The following is an 18,992-nucleotide window of genomic DNA, read 5'->3' as shown; positions in this document are numbered from 1 at the left end:
AACAAACTTAAAAAGAAATTGAGGTAGACATTATCATTTAGCATAATTTTTAAAGGGGAATAAGCTCATCTCTAACTTCAATTCTTCGTGTGTCTCTCAAAAGAGAAATTCTGTGCAAATAACAGACGTTTAGAACAAACTATGGATTTTGTGTCAGGGTTCCAATAACTGAAATCTGTCTTTACTTGTACTTATGTTTAGGGCTAACATAAAGTCTGAACCATTTCTACAGACAGTAAGAGCCACAAACTTTTTTTTCCCGTTAGTTAAAATTGGTGGTTATGTTTTCATTTTGAATTTTCTCTTAAAACAAGTTGGAAAATAATACTAGTAAGTGTTCCCATGATATTCATGTTTGAATTAATAATTTAAAAACAACGACTGAAGCCTTTACTGATGAAGTCAATCTCATTGTGAGTTGTCTGGGCTTTGTAAAATATCTGAACTGAAATTAGAATGTAGACAATTAGAGAAATGTATAAGAAATAAGAAAATATTACCAGAGATTGAAATTATTCTGACATCAAATACATTTCTGTTGTTGTTTATAAAAAATATTTAGAAAGTTAAGAGAAACAAAATCTAAAACAAAGAGAATATAATCATCATTTTTGGAAATTAAAGATTTTTATTTTCTTGTACTTGTAGGTCATCTACTTTTTAAAACTCAATTATGCTAAAATTGTGTAGACCTGGATAAAACACTATCTGTAATTAAGCATAAAACAGTCCTTTCAATGACCAAAGGTAATAACTCATGATATACAGCTTAATTACCTAACTTCACAAAATTAATTATAAAAAATATATTTTCTTGGCTTCTCAAATGCCTATTACATTTCCTCCTATATCCTGCCTGTTCAAGAGTTCTAGGGAGCAGCTTTTTCTTTTGTTGAAAGCTTTAATGTTGTTGCTGTCTTGTTGTTTTTATTGCTGTTATGTGAGATACATAAACATCAATGACTGTGAATATTATTTAAGAACAAATGTATCAGGAGTTAGTGTGGGATGGTACTGTGCTGCTCTATTTTAGTTCCCTGAAATGATGAGATCACTTGGGGTTCAGTCGCTATAAAATCACTATTATATAGCATTTTTACAGGGTTAACGACTTCTAATATAGCATAGGTTTTGCTGAAAAATCTCTGCTGAAACTTTACTCTATTACAAACATGATTCATGACAGTGTCAAAACAAGTGTCTTACCATGAACTTTTAAACAATTTCTCCATGATAGTTCCTAGAAACAAATTTTTTTCTTTGCAGTAGAAAAATGTGCTCTTGGCTCACATGTTCCATGTACATCCATTACAAAGAATGTAATGAAATATACAAAGAAATGAAATAAACAAAAAACCTCATCATAGTTCTGTAACATGTAGAGTGGCTACTGTGTTTAGTGAGCTCTATAATATTGTGGGCAGTGGCACACCAGGTTCTCTCACACATAATCTGAAATTATTATTAGGAAACCTCACATTCATAGTGCAGAACACAGTGGCTTGAAACAAATGTTTTGAAACACGTGGCGGGGGTAGAGTTAGTTAAGAAAGGAACACCCACCCCCATGTGTCAGTTAATTTCTTCCCAAAGTGTTTACTTGCTACAGGGCAGATGTATACCAGGACTAATGACTCACCTTTCAGAAGGGTGTTGTGAATATAAAATTACCAAGGATATACAAAACCATCTTTGGAAAAAGTGAAAAATATCTTTGTTCTAATATTGTCAAGCTTTTTACTCAATAAAAATGACAAATTTTATTATTTCCTTATTATTTCGTTTGGTTTGAGCAAGTCCAGAAATAAGGTTAAATTTACTCACTTTGGCCTCATCCAGTTTAAAAACAATAAAGTCATATTGCAGAGATTTACCCAGGCAAGTGGGACCATGTCCAACTTCAAGAGAAAATGCTCATAATGCAACAGAAATTAAAAACAAAATGTGGTGTATAATGCCAAATATAAATTATTATCCTAGTTTTATAAAAATGTTCTCTTTCCCTCTCTCCTTCTCTCTCCCTACTTATTTTTAAGGTTTCAAATCAGTTGACTTATTAAATTTCCAAATAGAAAACTTTTCTTCAGTGAGCATAGGTTGTTTTAAAATTGAAAACAAAATTACCTAAGCAAAGAAATGATCAGTTGGATTTGGGGACATCCAAAACACCTTTAAAATTCCCCCCCAAAATAATAAAATAAATAAATAAATTAAATTAAAAAAAAAAATTCCCCTTCCTTTGATGCCCAAAGGAAATGGAGAACATTTTGATCACAAATAACTCAGCTTATGTCTCATTCTACTTTTTTTTGTAGAAAATTTTTCTCCAGTGACAGAAGGTGGGAAAACTCACAGCTTATGAGACATTGAATTGAGGACTATGCACAAATATTAGCAAGAAATTCTAAACATTTGGGAACGTGCCAGAAATATATATTTAAGATCTCAGCGCCTCTACAATATGCTCTTCTACAAGTCAGTGGGTGAGACTCGATCATGCCTGTACAAGTGGCTTGTACTCTACTCCATACTGGGAAGGGATTACTGTTAGCGCTTTAGCCTCTGATTTCTATCATTACAATTAGGTTTAAGTAAACGGTTTCCCTTTTTTTGCTGAATTAAAGAAGAACAGAAAGTAAGGAAAATGTTCGGGCCACCACGGTACTGGATTGCAAATGCCATTACTGTTAATTACATGCAGAGAAAAGCAACTGAAAGATTGTCTCCCACATGATACACACGTGAACCACATCACTAAGGCTAAGACAGAGAACTTCCGTATTCTAACAAGTTAAAGCATTCAACAGATTTCTTCCTGTGAATATCAGTATGTCAGATTTTCATCTGGTTATCCAAATGCAATCTCCAAATTGTTAAACTCAATCCAGCAAGCCCCAAAGTGCCAGGAAGTGTAGAATGTGTTGGCAATACAGTGTTGAGAACATTTCATTGAAGCTACTCTCAAGCTCAGAGTCTCATAAGAGTAAAATAGATTGGTAAAACAATAAGGACAATGACAGCAATAAAAGTAGTGGCATGGTGGAAAAAGGGAGAGATTGTGTTGAGGTGGCTGGGGAGGAGGAAGTGAGTGTGCTTCCAATTTTAGATGACAACTGGGTTGTTTTTAATAGATAATTTATGGGCATTCCAAGGAGAATAAAATAGCATGGAAGGATGAAATAGCATAATTTATTCAGGGAATGACAAATGAGTAGTTTGTATTTCTGGAGTGTCAGTTGCAGATGGGAAATAGTTGATGAGGATGAGGCTAGATCATAAAGCATTTTATATACTAACCCTAAAGACCCTTTGTGTTTTTAAAAATAATATTTGGGTAACAGTGAGGTGAGTGGATTGGCTGAGAGTAAGGGTAAGGGAGGCATATCATTTTTTTTAATACGTCTTTATTGGAGTAAAATTGCTTTACAGTGTTGTGTTAGTTTCTGCTGTACAACAGTGAATCAGCTTATGTATACATATATCCCCATATCTCCTCCCTCTTGAGATTCCCTCCCACCCTCCCTATCCCACCCTTCTAGGTCATCACAAAGGACCGAGCTTATCTCCTTGTGTATGCAGCAGCTTCCCACTAGCTATCTATTTTACATTTGGGAGTGTGTATATGTCCATGTTACTCTCTCACTATGTCCCAGCCTCCCCATTCCCCCCACCCCTCATGTTCTCTAATTGGTTCTCTACATCTGTGTCTTTGTTCCTGCTCTGATACTATGTTCATCAGTACCATTTTTCTAGATTCCATATATATGTGTTAGCACATGGTATTTGTTTTTCTCTTTCTGGCTTACTACACTCTGTATGACAGTCTCTAGGTCCATCTACCTCACTACAAATAACTCAATGTCATTCCTTTTTATGGCTGAGTAAAATTCCATTTTATATATGTGCCACATCCGCTTTATCCATTCACGCATAGATGGATATTTAGGTTGTTTCCATGTCCTGGCTATTGTAAATAGTCCTGCAATGAACATTGTGGTACATGTATCTTTTTGAATTATGGTGTTCTCTGGGTATATGCCCAGTAGTGGGATTACTGGGTCATATGGTCATTCTATTTTTAGCTTTTAAGGGAATCTCCATACTGTCTTCCATAGTGGCTGTATCAATTCACATTCCTACCAACAGTGCAGGAGGGTTCCCTTTTCTCCACAGCCTCTCCAGCATTGAGGCATATCATTTGAAAGGTTATTGCAATAGTGAAGATGAGGAAGGGTTAAATCCATACAATAATCATTCCAAATCTTATGGAGGTATTTGAGGACTGGATCAAAAATTAAGAAAATTAAAAATGTCAAGGATCCAGTTCAAGGAAAGAATAAGCAATAGTTTTAGAAAAATTAAGAAAAGCAAGAGATTTGGAAAAATAAAAGGGAAATGAAGCAGATATGCCAAATTGTGAAATAATGCAATCGTAGTTGGTCCTGGTGGCCCTCCCACACACCTTCACTCTTATTGCCTCAATGCTTTGTGGTTCAACTTGCAACTGATAGCACTTGCATTTTTTATTTATTTACTGATGGCTTTTCTCTGGCTTCCAGACCTCTCTTTGTCTGCTTGCTCAGAACCCTGAATGACTGGCCACCTGCCCAGGAGTAGGCTTCAATTCCTGATGGACAGGAGTTGATGTATAAATGAGCCAACTTGTTTTCCACTGGATGGGATGACACTGCTGCTTCGAGTTTCCAATGGATTAAGCTCCATCTACCCAAGGGATAACTTTTTTTGATAACAAGGTTTTACTAGCTGCCTTTCCTTCCCAGTCTACTTCTCTACTTGCACACAGGAGTTTCCCAGAATCACCTCCCAAGTGGGGAAGCCAAACTAAGACAAAGTCCAGGCCAAAGAAAGTCTTTAAATAAAAAACAACTAGTGTGCAAGTGCTACTGATATAATCATCTTGTTTTCATTCTGTTCGAGATGGACCCCAAAACCATCTAAGAATTGAATTAGTTATCAGTGAGCTTGAGAATTGTAAAGTGCATTGGTCCTGTGCCAGGAAAAAAAAGTTACCAGAAACCCTTGATTTTATCTACCAGAATTTCATGTAATGTTTTCACCTCTCATTTTTAACAGATGATACATTCTAAGAGGACAAGAGCTCTCCAGTATTCATAGGTTCATAGCAGTATTTAGAATTATTGATGTCCAAGTAGAAAATGATAGTAGATTACAAATTATCCCAGAATGGCTACTGCTTTTCCTCATTCTTAAGGTCTACTGGTTCCTAGGCAGGAGTTTCCTCCGAATTTCTATTTTTGATGGTGAATCTACATCTGCTCATCTGTACCTATACATGTTCATTGTCGAGGTCATTTACATCTGTTGCTCAGAATGTGCTCTGTGAACCAGCAGCATCAATTACCTGGGAACTTGGGAAAACACCTTACCTCAGCCCTACTAGATGAGAATCTGCATTTTAACAAGATTGTCACATGAAGTGTATGTATTTTGAAGTCGAGGAGCATTGCTGTAGGTGGGATTTGTTGCTAAGGACATAAATCTCAGGACAGCAGGGCAGGATAAGCCTGAATCTTGTCCTCTGGAGAAAGGTCCTCATGACAAGGACTAGAATAAGTCTCTGTTGTGAAAAATGTGAAACGATTTGGAAAGTAGAGGAAAGGAAACAAATCATTTAGGCACATTATCCTAATCAGCTACTATTAGGATTTTAGTTGAGTTTCTTTTATTTGCATATTTTTTAACATGGCTGTAAATAAATCCTATCCCACATTAAGCAGGCTTATTTCTCTTACTATTGTATCATGAGAATTTCCTCATGTTATCATAATCATCCTGGGAAAGATTCAATTTGCTGTAGTCATCACAACTTATTTAATAATTTTAAAATTTTGAACATTTTAAAATATTTTGATGACCTTTTAAATCATGTAGTTACTCTGCATTTAAGACTATACCTGGGGGTACATCTTCACAAATCCTGGTCTGAACGGGGGTTTTCTTTGTCTCCTGGAGCTCTGTCTTCGAATTATCTCCTGTGACCTTCAAGTCTTAACACTACATACCCCTGTCTGTTATCCTTTGTACCCACATTCCACTTTTTCCTTTTAAAGCCAACCACACCTCTTCCATAAAAACTTTAGATCCATTTTCCCCACCCTTGAGTCACTGTGTTTTATTCTTAAAAAATCCATTTTGGTTCCTGTCCCTGAGTCACCTTCCTGTCATTAAAATTGAACTCAGAGTTTGTGTTTTCCGTGCAGACTTACTGAACTGATATGGGACAGCCGTGCTGGCTATTCAATTTTAAATATAGGACAACATAATTTTGACTTACTCTTCCCTGGACTTTAAATGAAATAAGCTTCCTTTTAAAATTGGACAAAAACATTTCCATCCGTCAGCTTTAGTAGCTAAGAAAGTCAGAGAGGACAGGACTCTCTTGTGTTTGTTTGGAATAGTATGTCGTATTAATTGTGGCCAAATAGGAAATGAAAACAAGTGAATTTGCAAGGTAGGAGAACTGAAAATTCTAGGTGTGACATATGCAATATACTTTCAAACCAGAGCGAGAACCACTCACTACTTTAGCAGAGTGGTCCTGACTTTAGTGTACATAGGAACAAACTAGGGAGGACGTTATAATCACAGACTCTGTCTGACCCCCAGAGCTCATGACTTAAGTCAAGGGTGGGTCCAGGTGTTGGAATTGTAATACACACACAGGAGTCTTCTGATGCTGGGGGTCTGTGGGACCACATTTTCAGAAGCACTAATTTGGCATTACTTTGGCAACTCAGTGCCACATATAGCAGGTGGGAAATGAAAAAAAAAAAAAAAAGAAAAAATTGAAATAAAATACATTGATTCCAGCACAGCAAGATCTCCAGTTTCTTAATGTTTTCAACAATTCATAAAACATGGAGCAAAAGGAGTTAAACAGGAGTGATTACTAAAACTTGTTTAGTTGTTAAATTCCGGAGGGTCATATCTGTAAAGAGTAAGTAGTGACTTACATTTTCCTTCTTCATTCCTGCAGAGAACTTTTATATCGTCTGTGTTTTGTATAACTTCCAGTGATTCTCCAGGTTTTACCTGTAGATCTCTGTTCCCCCACTTTTTAGAAGTTAAGGAGGGTGTAACTTTGGTGGAATAGAGAACTCTAATTTCACCATCATACTGGAAAAAAAGGAAAAGTATTTACATTATTGATTGATGTGTATTATTAAAGTAATTCATTTATTGACAGATTTATTAAGAATGTCTTTGTTAACTAACTAATTCCACTTTTTCGAAAGAGAACATAAGAACATTAAAGAAAACTTCTTTGGAGAAAAATCACTCATAATCCCACCAATCTAATAGAATAATTATTTTTAAAATAAATAAAATTTAAGATGTAATACATGTGTTGATTTGTCACACTCATATATTGCAAAATGATTACCATCAAAACTTTAATTCTATTGGTTTGATCACCTCACATAATTACCATTTCTTTTTTTATAGTGAGTACAGTTAAGCTTTATTCTCTCAGGAACTTTCAAGTATATAATACTTAATCACCTAACTATAATCACCATGCTGTAATTAGATCCCTAGAAGTTACTCATCTTATAGCTGAACATGTGTACCCTTTGACAAACATCTCCCCAATGCTTCCCACATCTGGTAACCACCATTTTACTCTTGATTTCTGTGGGTTTGGTTTTTTTAGATTCCACATATAAGTGATAACATACAGTATTTGTCTCTGCCATTGTTACATTTCAACTGGCATAATGCTCTCAAGGTCCACCCATGTTGTCACAAATGGCAGGATTTCCTTGTTTTTCATGGCTGAATAATATTTCATATATATGTATCTCACTTTTTTATATGTTCTATTTTTAGCTTATCTTATTAAGTTTCAAAGGACAGCTAAATTTAGGTGATTATCATAGTATATACATTGTGCATGTATGAGAGTTTGCTTAATCTCTTACAGGGATACATTTAAATCTAAAATAAATTTTGTAGAAATAAAGGAGTTGTGATAGATAACTGTGATATTGATAATTACACGTTTAAAAATCATCAGTTTTTTCATTAGCGCTTTGAACTTTGTATATTTAAATGTAACATACTTTAAATTTTTTCCTGAAGTCTTTTTCTTCTTTTTCTTGCTTTTTTAGCTTCTTAGGATCTTTTTCTTCTGCCTTGGCCTTGATTCCTTGACTAGGATGGCAGAACACATGTAAAATAGCTTTTAGTTTCAAAATATAAAAAAAATAGTGTATAACAGACAATTCATAACATTACATTTTTGTTATATTTCATTTTCAACTAATTATTTTTCTTAGAAATCTAGTACATTCGTTGTAATAAACGACATTTCATAATGCAGAATAGATTCTTCAAGAGAATACAGACTGAGTTAAAATGGAAGTGAGAGATTATCTATCATGTTGAATATTATCAAATGACTGAAGTATAGTTTAAACATGGTTACATATCAGCAGCTTCATATCATTCAGTCTATTCTTGAACCTCCTGTATTTTTCAACCATTCCTAGATAATTAAGTGGCTTGGCTAATGTCATAGAAAAGGCTTTTTAGAAAAGAACCCTTTTTGAAAGACTGATTTTTATAGCTTAAAAAAACTTACCTATATATATCTACTTAAAGCCAAGATTGTATCTCGTGATACCAACTAAAGCTAGTTATTATAAGAGAAGTGAATAGGTCTAAGGTAGTGATTCTCTAGCCTGGCCACATATAGGATCACCTGGGAAGTTTTTAAAAAATACCACTGCCCTTGTCTAATTCCTAGAAATTCTAATTAAATTAAATTAGTTTAAAATTCTAATTAATTAGATTGAGTGAGGTTCGGGTACTGGCATACATATTTTAAAAGCTCTCGGGTAATATTAGTTTGCAATCAAGTTTGTGAACCACTCCCCAGGGTTGAATATGGATATTAGGGAAAGGCTGTGAATCTCTGTAGGAGGGAATTTAAAAAATCTGAATGTGAATAATGAAAAATTTTAAACACTGATATTAATTTTTATTTTGATTACCTAAGGTAAAGTTTTGTTTGTAACTGATTTATTTAAAATTTTCGACTCTTAGAATTTAGTTCACTCCTTGGGAAATGAACTAGCACACTATCCTGCCCTAGGTTCTGCACTGTCCCTCTGATGGGACCTTCTGTGTGATGGTACCTGGGCAGTTGTGGAATCGCTGGCCTGGATTAGCACTCGGGGGCGAGCAGAATACATGTGAATGTTAAAAATGCCCCACAAGAGACTGGGATTGACATATCTACATTAATATGTATAAAATAGATGACTAATCAGGAAAAAATATCAAATCGTACACTTTAAATATATGCAATTTATTGATGTTAATTATATCTCAATAAAACTCTTTTTAAAAGGAAAAGGAAGTGCCCCACAAGCTCTCTTTAAAGATAATTTATTGAAATTTATTTAAAAAAATAGAATGCTATGTTAGAGAACACACAATTGTCTTAAACTCTGAAAATAAGCAACAGTAAAGAAAATATCGCATACAGTTTAATCAGCTGGGGTTTATTTTGCTTAAAGAAAAGGGCTAATGGGTGACTGTGGGTTCCTAGAGATCCATTTAATGGAATGTGGTGGCATTTCTATAGTCATATTAAACAGAAAAATGTGCCTAAAGCTGTCAGGGATAGAAGCGACTTCCCAGGGGCGAGGAATATCAAAACGTCACATATTTCTAAAGAAGATTAGATTTTCCTTTCATGGAAAACTGATAAAGGGGAATGATTCTCCTTTCATATTTCTGGTGTGTTTTGCCTGTAGATTTTCATTTATAAATAACAGCATATTTCCCCCCTCAAGTTTCTTTGATCTTGATACTGCCTCTTGTTTTGTAAAATGAGTTTAACAATGTTGGTCAAAAACAAAAACAGAAACTTAGAGTTCACTCATGCATTTTTACCAGTACAGCTCAGAAGACACCACTTTCTGTATTCCATTTATGTTACTCTCATCCTTTAACTGATCAAGTCCAAGATCGTTTTATTCTTTTTTTCTTGAAAAAGCCAGAGAGGGGTTCTTGCTTTTATACATAGCATGTATCAGGTCACTTCACATGTTTATTGGAGTATAAGAAAGCATCCTACCATGTTATTTTCTATTTCAAAAGAATTTTCAAAAGGTACTCCTCTTCTATTAACTGATTTTAGATTTTCTTACAACTTTTGTCTGACATTAAATTGAAGCCTTAGGTAAGCTAAAGAATGTCACTATTCACTGCTGACTGATTTTGTTTGTTTGTTTGAGTGGAACCTTTGAGAATCTGATGCTTTTGTGAAAAACTGACGTAACTTTTAAAAGTCCTTTCAAAATACAAATCTTCCTTCTCTCTCTCTTTTTTCATAAAAGGAAACACTCTTCTCGTGGAGGATGGAGGAGGCTTGAAGCAGGGAGGTTAGGAGTGAGACATAAACTAAGCAGTGTATTCAAGACAAAAAACATTTTGAGAAAAAAGTAAAAATAAAGGGAGGGGATGAATCAGTGAGATCGGTTGCGATCAGGCTCTCAAATATTCTCCCAGTGAAGGAGTGAATAAATGAATGAGGACACTGGTGAGTCACAGGACAGAAGATAGTGGGGGGACAGGAAGAAGGCCCTCTGGGAAGGGGTGAGGAGAAGGGAGAAAGGTGGGGGAGGGGAGCGAGAGGAGGAGGAGGACCTGGGCTATCCATCCACTCACAGACCTGGCAGAGACATCGGAGCTGCGATCAGGGAGAGGAGGACAGAGGCAGCGGGATGGCACGCAGCGCACACGCCCTTGTGGGGGTTTTATTCCAGTTGAGCTTTCTTGAACCGTCTGGTTTTCATTGCTTCATTACAATGAGAACATTTACATTACCTCATCTCTGCTGGTGGAGGAGGGAACTCGGAGGCGTCCACATCATCATAAACTTCATCGCCCATGTCTAATGAAAGACAGGACAGCCCGTGTTGAGACACTGGGAGTGCACATTTTGATATGAGCATTCAATAGTACTTTTACTATAAAGATTGTTTCAGGACAACAAAATAAGTTTTCCTGAGGTCTCTGTGCGTTTCTCCTGGAAGCACTGCCTATTTCTTAAGAGGGAGAGGTTCTGATCTTCCTTGATGCGTGTGTTAAATTTCCCTCAGAAAGAAAAATGACAACAATAACAAAAAACAAAACAGAAAAAAAGCCAGTGACAATGATTGTAACTATTATCAGGAAAAAACCCTAAAGCAGTGACTGAGATTATTTGAATATCCTCAAGTGTGATGAATGGCAAGATTACTAGATTGCCGACACACAAAAAATACTACTGGCCGTTGGCAGCAGGTAAAGATTGAAGTCAGGATTTTTATGGAATTTGGGGTGTTATGATAATATATATCATTTTATTTACATGTCTGTGTCTTTGTCTTTGTGCCTATCATCTATCAATCTATCATCTATCTATCTATCTATCTATCCCTCTTTTTTACTCATTGATCTGCTCTATTTTTTTTGTATTTTATATCCAGCATTTTATTACAAAAGCAATACAATTTCATTATAATCAGTTTGAAAAATCACCAAAGTATGTTAACCTGCAACAGTCTCTCCCCTCGTTGATCTGCTCTTTATTAACGTTTACCTTATAGGAATATTGCGTGTAGCACTACCGTAAAATAAAAGACACTTTTGATACCAGCAGGTTTTGAGAATCAGTATTGGTGGAAAAGTTGCTAGTGACTTAGCTGGTTCAATGGCTTTTCCAGTCTGTAGACACTTTTCTTGCTTCTAGACTTCTCGTTAAGAAAGTCAGGAGGACTGTGTCCTCTCTCTACCTATTAAGTTGCTCCACAGCAAATTAAGCTGAAGAGATGGGTTGAAGAAAGTACAAATGTTTTAAGGAATGATTATCACAAAGTTTAAAATGCTCTCTGGTAGTGGCAAGGATTTGATTCCCTTTAAACCACTCCCCACACTTCTGTATTTATGTACAAATAGATATAATATGCTGTATATATATGTATATATGTAAATGTGTGTGTGTGTATTCTCCTCCCACTCAGGGAGTGTGCACTTAAGACACATTTGAGAACGAAAGAAAATTAAAACGAGACACATTTTTTACTTAATCACATTTGTTCCATTTTGTACATACTATTTGTGGAGCTAAGTTTCTTCAAAATTATAGGTTAAGATATAAGCTCAATTTGAGTTACAGCCTTACATATTTTCAAATTGTTAACTGAAAACAAAGTCAGATAAACAGTCTGAAAGAATAGATTATCTTTGGTTTGCTCTTTCAATTTATTTAGAAGTTAAAATAAACTTTTTGAAATCCCCTAAATATTCTTGTGAGACATTTTGTTTTGTTCAAAGTAAATTTAAGAAAAATCCTTTAATGATCTGTCTCAGCAGGGGTGAAAAAATAAGCTGATCAAAATTGTGCAAAGAAGAAACTTTTACAATCGAGCAGTGCAAAATTTTCCAAAGACAAAATGTAAATGATACATTTTTAAAAATCAAAGAAACTTAGATTTAGAAGGATCTTTGTGGCGTATAATCTGGCGTGTTTTCAGAAATCTTCATGCAGATGTGCAATACATGAAGCTGACTGAATTGGGTGGCAGTTCTATGGGGAATGTTGGGGTCCACCCCTATTCACTTGTCCCTTTCTCCATAGTGATCCTATGGCTGGAAGAACTGTTTAAAAATCATTGATATTTTAAAATTTCCTCTTCCCATTATTTTACTGTTGAGAAACTGTGACCACCCCAGGTGCAGTCACTTGACAAGGTTACACAATTTATCATTTTCAGAGTCAGGACTTTAATTCAGATAGCGTGACTATAGCCAATCCTTTCCGCTACCCCATCTGCAAGAAGTGAGATATAAAATACACAATTAGCTTTTATTGCTTACCCGCTAGTTTAGGAGGAGAAGGGAAACTGGAAAGAAAATGAGAACACAATTATGATCAGACCAATATAAACACAGAAATTGAGTCTTTTATTTAGGAGATGCATGAATAAGTAATAGCCCAAAGGCTTATAAAGTCTAATTAATCTGTTGACTATCATTCCTTTCTCATCCTCCATTTCTCTGCTAAGTTCCAAGTTTTTGTCCATCAATTTGCAATTTAGCAAGACTTTTTGTGGACTCCAGAGTTGACCAAAAAAAGTCAAAAGTCAAGGCATCCAGTGCTTTATTTTGCTCATAGCCATTGGACCAATGTTTTTGGATTTGTTCTATGAAGTTTGGGTATATTATCATACCAGAGTAATTAAATGATCTCAATATTTTGGAGTCATTGTGGCATAGCTCAAGCCCCAAACTGTTTATTTGACTCAAAGAACAGAAATGCTTAGTCAAAATCAACAAAGGTCATAGGAATCTTCATATGACCATGTTTCAACACTACGTGCATATATATCCCCAAACAGAAGAATGGTGAATAAGAGAGGAATATCCACTGAAACTAGAGAGTGACAGCTTAACAGAAGTGATTTGAAATCAGGATTGGGTGGCTTTTAGTTACAACAGAAAAAGACCTTTGCTTTTATTACTTTCTGAGCTTTAAATACACACACAACACATATCACTGGAAGAATGGTGTACGGTGACACTAAAGTGCGAGAGGTCATTAGTTCAAGTGATCTAAAATCAGAATTAGCTGGCGTGTAATTAGAGCAAAAAACAAAATCTCTGCTTTTTTTCTAAGTAAGGACTACATCGAGTAATGCTGCATGAAGAGAAGATTTGTTATATTTACTTATAATGTAAGTGTCCTGTTTATTGAGTGTTGTTTTAGTGTCTCATAAAAGGGTTTGAAATTAGGAATTCTATGTGGAATTAACATCTTATAAAGACTTCAGTTAAGGGTGGTGAATCTAATAGGCACATATATAACAATAAGAATATCCTGTACCAGCTAGTGTGATTAAGATTCTTCAAATTCATACGTGTGGAACTTATACTAAAGGGTTACTTTTGGATGGAAAGATAAAATTTATGCTTTAGTTTTATTTATACAAACTGAAGATATTTAGAATATTTTTATTATAGGATAAGTATGTAATTGAAGTAGAATTAATATGTCACTATTGTGAAAGAGTTACAAAGACTTTAAATACTATACTGAGAGAAAAGAAATTCCAAATTGTGTCCTTTATTTCTAGCAATTAATTTTTAAAAGGGAATGTATATTTTGAAGGATAGTCAGTATAAAATATTATATAATAAAATGTGGTGTTGGAATTGTGAACTTTTAGATGTGATCTTACAGTTTAAAAAAAAGTCCTCCTAACAGGAGGGTGAGTGTGAGTGGGTGTGTGTGTGCACTTGTGCGTGCGTGTGCTTGTACATGTTTGAATGGAAAGCAAAATATTTTTGAACCATATGCTGATTTTCAGATACTTTGTGCTCCTCATATAAATGCATGAGTTTAAGGGTGACAGAGTAAATGAGGCTAGAATGACTAATGCAAAAACACATTAAAGTGGCTTAAAAGTCTGTCAGAATTTGGTTATTGGTTATAAAATATTAGTAGCATTTGATTAAATTATTAGTGTAGTTATTATCGTGCACTGGATTTGGTGGTTTGTCGACTCTTACGATGAACTTTCATTGTCTGACTCAGAGTCTTTAGGTTTCTCTCGCATACTTTTCTTTTTGTCATCTTTTCCCTTTAACATCTTCAAAATCCCCCAGGACCACGTGCTATTCTTCTCTTCAACCTGTAGCGTGGAGCTTTGGAGCATGCAGGCATTGATCAGATTTTTTATAATTATACTGTGTTGCTCATTCAGGCTGTAAGCTACTCACTGTATTCGACAAAATGGAGCTATTAAGTTTATAGGTTACCATGTTTGAATGTTGCTGCTACTAGGTAAAGAGTAGGTAGGTTATTTTTTCCTATTTGGTAGATTTCTCTCGGTTCTTAAACTAGCGAGCTGAGTCAGGATTAAGCTTTACATCAATTTAGCTTTACTGTATGAAACGTAAGTTGTTAATAGATTTAAATTTTTTAAATATGTATTTAACATTCAAAATACGCCATTTCAAAAGGATCAAGTATTCGCTACTGGCTTTGCCACAGACAGCATATGATCTCAATTTGTTTAGGTTGCCTACAACTATGACTCATACAAAGGAGAGCCATGCAACTGATAAACTTTCCAGAGACTGTCATAAAAATAAGTTATTGATTGATAAGTAAATGATTGGGAAAAGTTTGAAAAAATATCTGCAACACTTGTCATACTTTATCCCTTTTTCATTTCACTTCTTTTGACATAGTTGTCAAGGTTATTCCAAACAATATACCACTTCATTTGAAGTGTGGTACAATTACACTTCTTCATTTACTAATGCTGTTAATCAAACATTCAAATAAGTTTTGGTAAGGTAACAGGCAATGCTATTTTCTGCTTTTTATTTTAAATAGAAATTAAAACTATACACTTCCAGTATATACAATACTTTGCAAAAAGGCAATTCACTGATTATTCTCACCCGTCAGCAGCATCCTCCTCTTCTATCCCATCATAAATATCGTCATCTGGGGGAGGTGGGAACATCCCTTCATGTGAATTAGGGGGGGAAAGTCTTCTGTTAATCTTGCAATTTGGTCACAGATGTTCACTCAAAATTTGATAATAAATCTGTCTTATTTAACTGCAGAAAACATCCTACTTTCATATCAGCTATTTTAAATAAAAAATAGCTTTATTTTCTCACTCTCACATAGATAGTAGGTAAATTAATTATTTTTAACGTTGTTTTATAAGGAATTCTTACAGGTGAAATGTAATAAAAATATGAGGGAAGATAAAGAGTACTGTGCACTGGAGATGAAAGAAATGGGAGAAAATAACTGTGAAAAATAGTAAAAGTAAATAAAGGATGGAGTTAAAATTTATTGTGGAAAAAGAAGGGAGAAGGTGATAGGAAAAATGTAATTAATACCAAGGAGACATTCAGAAAAAGATACTGATCAAGGTATAAGTAAAGAAAAGCAAATAAAATGAAAGGTGAGTTTGTAAACATTGATGGCAGCTGAAACAAAGAAAGGAATGGAAGGTGACTTCTCATCTCTTTATTTCTTTTCCTCAGAGTGATATTTTAAAAGTTAAACCCTTGTTTGATTTGTGATCCTATAGTACTTAGGAACCTTCTTATTTGACATATATTTATTTAACAAATCTTTATTGAGTACCTTCTCTGTACAGGAATATGCACAATAAACTTGAAATTTGATTTTTAGGATGTGAATTTTAGCACTGTCAAGTATTAGCAACCCTTATTTTGTTGATGAGATAACGAGGAGTCTTTAGGAATCCTAGCTAAGGTGACCATAAAAGTTATCATCCAATCAAGGATACTTCTGAAAGTGAAGGGGGATACTACTAAAAATTGTGCTCAGACAACCGCATAACAGATTTGGAAGAAACAACTGATTTGCTCACGGTCACTTAGTGGCTGGGGTTAGACCCCAGTCATTGGTTCCCAGTCCAGTGTTCTTTCTACCACATCAAGACCCTCCTCATTATTTGTTAACAAAAGGATTTTGTCATTAGTATACACAAAAACATTGACGACTTGGAGAAACTGCTGATAAAATTGTGTGGCTTACCTCCGCTTCCACTCTGATTGTGGCTAGGAAAAAAAAAAGTAGACAAATTAAATTAACATATGAATTATTTAGCTCTCAGGGAGAGACGTACATATATTGAGCATTTATACAAAAGAAACAATAACATGCCAATCAGAAGTTTATCAGGATGCTATTACAATAGCCAAGATATACCAATAGACGCTATCTAAGTGTCCATCAACGGATGATGGATAAAGAAGATATGGTACACAGACACAAAGGAATGTTACTCAGTCATAAGAAAGAATGAGATTTTGTCCTTTGCAACAATACCAGTGGACTCGGAGGGTATCGTACTTAGTGAAATAAGTCGGATAGATAAAGACAAATACTGTATGTTATCACTTACGTGTGGAATCTAAACAAATAAAACAAACAAATGGATATTACAAAACAGAAAGAGACTTGCAGATATGGAGAACAAACTAGTGGTTACCAGCAGCGAGGGGGTGGGGTGCAGGGGCATGTTGGGGGTAGGGGCTTAAGAGGCACAAACTACTATATATAAAATAAATAAGCTACAAGGATATATTGTTCAGCATAGAGAATATAGCCAATATATTATAATAACTTTAAATGGAGTATATAACCTATTAAAACATTGAATCACTATATTATATACCTGAAACTAATACACGAGAATTTCTACAGCCAGAGTGCGGGTAATTTTGACTTACCTTAAGAAGGTAAATATTGTAAATCAACTATACTTGAACTAAAAAAAAGTTATCAGATAGTATATGTGAAAAGGAAGAAAAATTGTTCCTTATTGTAATAGATGAATAGGAACAAAGCAGAAAACAAAACAAAACAGACCTAAGAAGAATCAAGTGAGATTCAGTACTACATAAAGTTTTCTAAACAATGATACTGTTTGCTTCTAGCATTTTCCCATGAGACAGTTTTCAGATTATATAGTATTATATCATTCCATAGATGGACTTATTTATAAAAAGAGACTATTATTCCAGAACCATTACTACATTAAATTCAACTTTCTCTTGATATTTTACAATCACAGCATTTAACTCTTAGTCCAATAGCATTACATTTTTTTTAAAGGGAGAACTTTTGAAAAGTTGAAATCCTATTTATGGGGCCTTTGTAGAGTGTGGCTCCTGATTCTCTAAATCCAGAATTTTGATTTTTAATTTATTTCAATAACATTCTATATTTCCCCTCTTATAATTGTTTTCTTGCCCATTTTTCCCACTAAAATGTGAGTTCTGTGAGAACAAAGGAAGTGTAGAGTGTGAGAACTAAAAAAAAAAACTCTCAGAAGTCATCTAGTTCATTTTGCAGAATAGAAATTGAGGCTCTGAGAAATGAAGTGACATGACCAATCTCACTTTTAATTAACTGAAGAGATGAGATGAGAACATCAGCACCCTGCCTTCCTGTACAACATCCTTTTGGCTATACCTTGCTGCGCTCCCCGTGTCACCATTTTTGTCTCTTGGGTAATCTGCCAGCAACAGATATCAGCCTGACAGTACAATCATACAGTATAATTATACACTCATATCTGATTCCTCAAGCTTAAAGTCAAAATAAAAGAAATTGGTCTGATGCAGATCTACTGCTAATCTAGAAATAAAAAGTACTTTTGCTAATGGAACTGGGGAGAAAAACATGCTATATGTCAATATATAAATAAGAACTGATTTTTGATGATTTTAAGTATATTCTCTACTTGCTTACAAACTATTTTCACTTTCATTGTCTTTGAAACTTCCTTTTGAGCATGAAGTAAGCAGATAGAATTATGCAAAAAAGTGCAGTTTTGGTTGGCTGCCACTCCTGGCGAATAAAACACATTCCATCTTGGAGATTCTCACATCCAATTCTCCAAAAAACAGGATTATCATAATCAGGAGCAAAGCCACCATTCATGATTTCATTTCTAGAGCAGTTCTTCAATTTTCTATAATGGTCTTTTTGGAATACAAACCATTGATCAGATGAGTGAGAGGTAAGGAGAGGAAAGTGTGGGAATAGAGGAGGAAAGAGAAAGAGGAAAGGATAAATGGCAGGAAAAAGGCTGGGAAACATACACAGAAGAATGTTCTCTCTGTGATGGAGGAGCGGTATTTGCATTTGTACTTTCCTTTTGTTCAATGTTTCACATTTATTACAAAAAAATTGCTCAGTTGAGAAGCAAGGGAGAAGAACAGCTGTCTGGACCTGTGTTTTTAAGCCTCCTGTCTGCTCACAGAGTTTAAAGTACACAATCAGCTCTTCTTACCCTGGAGGGATTGGGAAAGAGCTGTTAGAGAGTGCAAGGAACCAGGAGGCATCTGGGGGGAGGGAGAGGAGAGGATGGTGCCTTCTCTTATTCTTGCCA

General features: G+C 34.9%; 1 protein-coding gene across 2 annotated transcripts in view; it reads right to left on the bottom strand.

Annotated features, from left to right (window-relative positions):
• The window catches only part of FYB1 (FYN binding protein 1), a 91,144-nt gene that overhangs the window by 5,303 nt on the left and 66,849 nt on the right, over positions 1-18,992 (bottom strand). Inside the window, exons 9-15 of one of the 2 annotated variants that reach the window (XM_057709849.1) lie at positions 16,628-16,650; positions 15,508-15,574; positions 14,608-14,742; positions 12,916-12,941; positions 10,882-10,948; positions 8,106-8,196; positions 6,996-7,158 (exon numbers count right to left, since the gene is read on the bottom strand). In XM_057709849.1, the coding sequence (XP_057565832.1) occupies positions 6,996-7,158; positions 8,106-8,196; positions 10,882-10,948; positions 12,916-12,941; positions 14,608-14,742; positions 15,508-15,574; positions 16,628-16,650 (572 nt within the window). The remainder of the gene's footprint in view (positions 1-6,995; positions 7,159-8,105; positions 8,197-10,881; positions 10,949-12,915; positions 12,942-14,607; positions 14,743-15,507; positions 15,575-16,627; positions 16,651-18,992) is intronic. The other variant, XM_057709850.1, reaches the window with a different exon arrangement.

The sequence above is a fragment of the Hippopotamus amphibius genome, chromosome 15 (assembly GCF_030028045.1).
Source record: "Hippopotamus amphibius kiboko isolate mHipAmp2 chromosome 15, mHipAmp2.hap2, whole genome shotgun sequence".
Classification (NCBI taxonomy): domain Eukaryota; kingdom Metazoa; phylum Chordata; class Mammalia; order Artiodactyla; family Hippopotamidae; genus Hippopotamus; species Hippopotamus amphibius.
The sequence above is the reverse complement of the archived record's forward strand: the minus strand, read 5'-3'. Positions and strand labels throughout refer to the sequence as shown.